Source organism: Montipora foliosa, chromosome 14 (genome assembly GCF_036669935.1).
Source record: "Montipora foliosa isolate CH-2021 chromosome 14, ASM3666993v2, whole genome shotgun sequence".
In the NCBI taxonomy this organism is placed as follows: domain Eukaryota; kingdom Metazoa; phylum Cnidaria; class Anthozoa; order Scleractinia; family Acroporidae; genus Montipora; species Montipora foliosa.
In genome coordinates, this window is record NC_090882.1 from 20,493,998 (window position 1) to 20,498,997 (window position 5,000).

The 5,000-nt window shown below is 37.0% G+C and overlaps 1 protein-coding gene across 1 annotated transcript in view; it reads left to right on the forward strand.

Moving 5' to 3' along the window:
- The first annotated feature begins 3,280 nt into the window (after positions 1–3,280).
- Positions 3,281–5,000, forward strand: part of LOC137984921 (uncharacterized) — a 2,792-nt gene continuing 1,072 nt past the window's right edge. The window contains exon 1 of the mRNA XM_068832259.1: positions 3,281–5,000. This exon is cut by the window's right edge and continues 1,072 nt beyond it. Coding sequence (XP_068688360.1) covers positions 3,463–4,086 — 624 coding nt within the window. The 5' untranslated portion in view covers positions 3,281–3,462 and the 3' untranslated portion in view covers positions 4,087–5,000.

Here is a 5,000-nt window from a genome sequence, read left to right on the forward strand (position 1 = left end):
CTCTCGTCAACCAGGCGACGTTACTGAGACAAACACTCGTTTGTACGCTTTGGAAAAATGGTCTGCCATAGACGTCACTTGTCTCGAAAGGCAATTAATAATTGAAGTTTAGATAAAATTTATGCCAAAAGTGTTTGAACCAGGCACTAAATAAAATAACCGCAATCATTCGCTACGTATTACTGTGATACTTAAAGCAATCTATGGACTGAACTTCGGAAGGGAAACAGGCCACTATAACGATGGCTTTTAAGTTGAGTTTCAAGATTGAGTACTATCTACGCTTATGACGTTAAAGTAGTGTTAACAAAATCCTGGATTATGCGAAAATCAATGCAAGTTCACGTTCGGCTTTCCTTTTCTTGCTCAAACTGAGAAAAAAGTGAGAACAAATACATGAAAAATAGAAAAAATAAAATCGAATCTCCCATCAATTGATCTCTTCGGTCAATTGGTGAGGGTACAACTGCATTACAGATTGTCTCTTCGCTTAATTTCAAAATTTATTGGGGAAATTTAATGTGTTTGCATAATGTTTAATTTTAACAACAGTTGCTAAGAATACCTTGTGCATTAGAACAGAACGGAAGCCACAAACTAATTACCAACGCCTCTGCGACTACGCTAACTGTAGGTAGTGGGTGTTTGAAGGAAGCAACTTATGGCTATTAGAAACGCGTTGCGTAGTTAATTACATTCAAGAACACAGAAAACATATTCAGATGGCGGGGTTTTAACCCTGAGCCGGCATGCTCATCAGTCCGAGCAGACTATAGAACGACCACGCATAAATTTCGGAGGGAGTCAGTTCATGATACCGTCACTTGCAACTACCTGTCCACACGCGTGACGTACCGGCCAATCAAAATTCAACGTTTTGACGTTTACTCGCCCACTTGGGAACGTTTTGGCGCCAGTTACGCAAATGATCGTAACTGACTTATTTGCCGTTTGGCAAGACATGGCGTTTACAATAAATAAACTAGGAAGGAATTTCCAAAGCGATTCAAAGTGGGCGGGTAACCTTCGAAGTTTGATTGTCAAAACTTTGAATTTTGACTGGCCAGCAGAACATGTTTTTGTCAAGTGTGTGGACAGGTGATTGCAAGCGACGGTACGGAGCGGGCCCAGTTTATTCGGAACTTTATGAACAGAATAGTTAATTTAAAATCAGGTGTAAAGTAAACGAAGACAATGTCAAACAAATCATTCATGATCTTCTAAAGATGTTAATAATTGTAACGAAAAAGAATGATGAATTACTTTCGAATTTTACGAATTTTACTATTTCATGAGTTTTATTATTTATTCGTTCATTTATTGACAGTTTTCTGCATACTTTACTTTGGATTTTCATTATTTTTTATGGTAAATAACTTGAATGGTAGGTCCACATCAGCCTATAGCTGCCTCAATCTTTCACCGTCCACTTTGTGAAATAAAGTATGTAAGTAATTATTTATTTTTAGTGCAAAGTCGATGGTTTTTATATTCTGTATAAGGTCTTACGACAAATAGACGAGTTCAAGCTCTTGATTGCATCATGGGTAATCAGGGCAACATGGCGGGAAATTCAAAGCAAAATATACTGTACGTGAATCTACTTTATAGACTTTCGCCTTCATAAACCAAACAAATAAGTTCATGTTCACAACTGAGATTAACTAGACTTGGTATCCGTTCTTTGGAATTCCTAAATATTACTTTTTTTGTCTCCATACATTCTCTGTAATTTTGTGCCAGTTACGCAAGGAATTACAGGAAATGTATGGCAGAAACTCCTTTTAATAAAATAATTTCTACAATAGCCATTCTCTCCAAATTTATTCTGCCGCACCTTTGAGCGCATATCTTCTGTTTTGGAAAATGAAAACCCAAAATTGCATGTCATGGGTACTTTTCATCGTTTTGAACTTCCTTACAAACCTTTGAATTTCTCGTGATCTTGCCCTGATTACCCATAATTCACTCAAGAGCGTGAACTCGTCTATTAACAAATACGAAAGGTAAATGAATTGCAGTTTAGTCAATGATTACCAAAATCAGTAAAATATAAAACATGATTTTTGACCAAAACGGGCAAAAACCGCGATGCATTTGCCGAGGGATAATTCAGACAAAGGAATCACAAAAGAAACTAGCCAACAATAGACCGTAGTTAAATAGCTTCAGATAACAAGGAAATGGTGTTCTCTGTTCATTTCCTGGAGGCAGTCAACTTTGATCTCGGTTGGTCACGGAAGAAAGCATCTTGGCATCGACTTCCCGATTCAGAATTTGCTATTTTTGTTTTTCTCCGCAGGGCAAAGTTAGTAAAATCATCCACAGCAAGAAAAATCAGCATTAACACACATTTTCAGACATTTTGCTTACGCCAATTTATGTTGTTTCAATTGTCTATGATTACTTAACCACTACAGAAAGTGGCACAGTTAAGTAAACATTTATCAGTTGCCAAATGGTAATAATACGTATTTCTGTTCCCTTTTGGCGGCTCCATATAGAAAGTTCGGCGGCGCTGCAATAAAGTAAAAATAATGAAATACCGATATCGGTAAGGCGCTAAAATGGGAGGAGCATATCATCTTCCCAATCCTTTTATAGCTTTTGCGATGCCGTGCTTTGGTCTTTGATCTCGCCACTTCAGGGAATAGAATACACCCTTTTCCTATATCAATAATCCCATTTCCCCTGAGAGTGAGTGCAGTGACACTTATAGATTTTATTGTCTCTCTGTCTAATGCCAGACGAGTTTACTTGTCAATGGAGACAGCTTTAGGAGTGAATGAGTCAACACTCTTGGTTAAGAGTGTTTTTATGAGATGACGTATTAAAAGTTTCTATGAAGGCATTAGGGATTTTGAAAAAAAAAAAAGTTAAAAAAGAGATGGCATTACATAGTACGTCACCCTGTATATCCATTTTTCCGTGAATAAAATACCGACAAGATTTGAGCCGTCCAGGAAATAAGGGCTTCCCCTTTAGGATGCGAAAAGTTTTCAGGTTTGCCGAATAACAGATTCATAACAGTTCTTCAATGAAATATTGTTTCCTGGAAGCACGACAACAATGAATTGATTTTTAAGCTGTAGCATAACGTTTCTCGCACAAATACAGGATCGCGGTACGATCAACCATCGTTAGTTTTCTCTTTTTAATTTTGTTAAAAATCTGTTTCTAGCAGCGATTGTTAAAATTATTAACAGGAATAGCTTTCTTAAAGGAGTGAATAAAAAATAATGCGGTTTTGAGATGAAACAATCATCACTAAGTGAGGTCACGCTCTATTGCCTTTACGTCAATGAAAATTAACAAAGGCTTGATCAATCCACTTCCGGTAGTCAATTTCTACGTGCGTTCTCAAGCTCACGTAATTAAAGAACAACACAAACTTGTTGAGGAAAGGTAGCGAAAAAGCCGCTTGATCGTTGAGTCCTGTTCTCTCTGAATGTCTTTTCGATCATGCCGGAGACAAGTGGTTTCTTACAGACTCTACGATCTGCGAAGTTCAAGAAGGGACTCCATATTGCAGCCATTGTTTTTGGATTTCTGAATATCGGAGGATGTTTTATACTTGCAAGCCTGACATATATCTTGTTCGGAGATTGTGAAGACTGTTCGCCCAACGCTAGCGACCAGGAAATGGTTCGGAACATGAGAATCTTTGCGACTGTGTTATTCCTTTTAGGGATTCTACTAATTGCCTTGTCATTATGTTGTAAAGGCCCAGAGAACAGTTTAGCACCGACTCAAGTTGTAATTTCGTCTATTCCCGCGGAGGACATGGAAAAAACTCCAGCGCCTGTGTTAGGACAAAATCATGCACCACATAGACCTGCATTTGCAGAGGGAGAATCAACAAATAGTCCTGCTTTACGACCTACTAGAACAACTGTTGAAAATGTCGATGAAACAAGTAATTCGTCTGCAAATGCAGGATTTTGGACTGAGGATAACGATGGACCGATAACTCCACCACCGACCTACGAGGAAGCCATTGTTATGCGATGGCCAGTCGTTGTTGTAAGAGAACACGGTTCACAATCTTCTGACGAAGAAGCACATTCTGTCGATACAGGATTGTAATTTTTCCAGGAAAAAATCCACGCAACGTCGCATCGTATTCATGGCATGCGATGTATAAAATTTACACCGTGACAATTTTCATATCCACTATAAGAAATTCACCGCTTGTCATTTTGTAAATAGTATATTTAAATTCAACAATTCTGTATTAGTTTTTTATTTTTCTATTGGAAAATTTGGATAGGAATGAAGTGAATTGCGCATGATTTGTTTCGTGCCAATATAATTTATGGCTCTCACGGAACAAGAAATATCAAAAGAAAAGGTAAAATACATTTAATCAGGTCTGGAAAGCATTTGTGGGATACACATTAAAACTGAAATTGGTGCGTTTTAAATCGGCTTCAAAACTATTTCGTTCTGGATAGAGTTAGCCATTTATAAAATGAGGTTTTGGGAAAAAATTAGCTGTTATCTTTACTAGGGCGTCGAATTATGTTTGTTCCAAGTTGAATTTAAATCTTGATAACATTGTGCGTGACTCGAAAAATAAAACAGTCTAATTTACAACATTTGAATGTGTATTAAAATTATACAATCATGTTTATCAACCTTGCTGGGGGCAGCTCATTTAATTTTTTGGGGGTTCAAGGTGCGAAATGTCTCGTGAATATGAATTATTTATCTTTGTTACTGCCAACGTTTTTCGCCAACGCAACATTTTTCCTCTGAATCTGTGCAAAATTCTTTTAATTTACTTCCCCTTTAAAATTAAATGGGCTATCGAAAAACACTTTGGGATGAAATAAATTTTATCACTTTTGAGAGCTTTTTTAAGCTTTGCCCAGCACAAGATGAAACATCTTTATTCTATTGATACAACATCGGTTATCACGATTTCGAGTGCAATTTGGAATAAATAAGCACGACTAAATTTTTTCAAGGACAAAATAAATGCTTATTTATTCCAAATT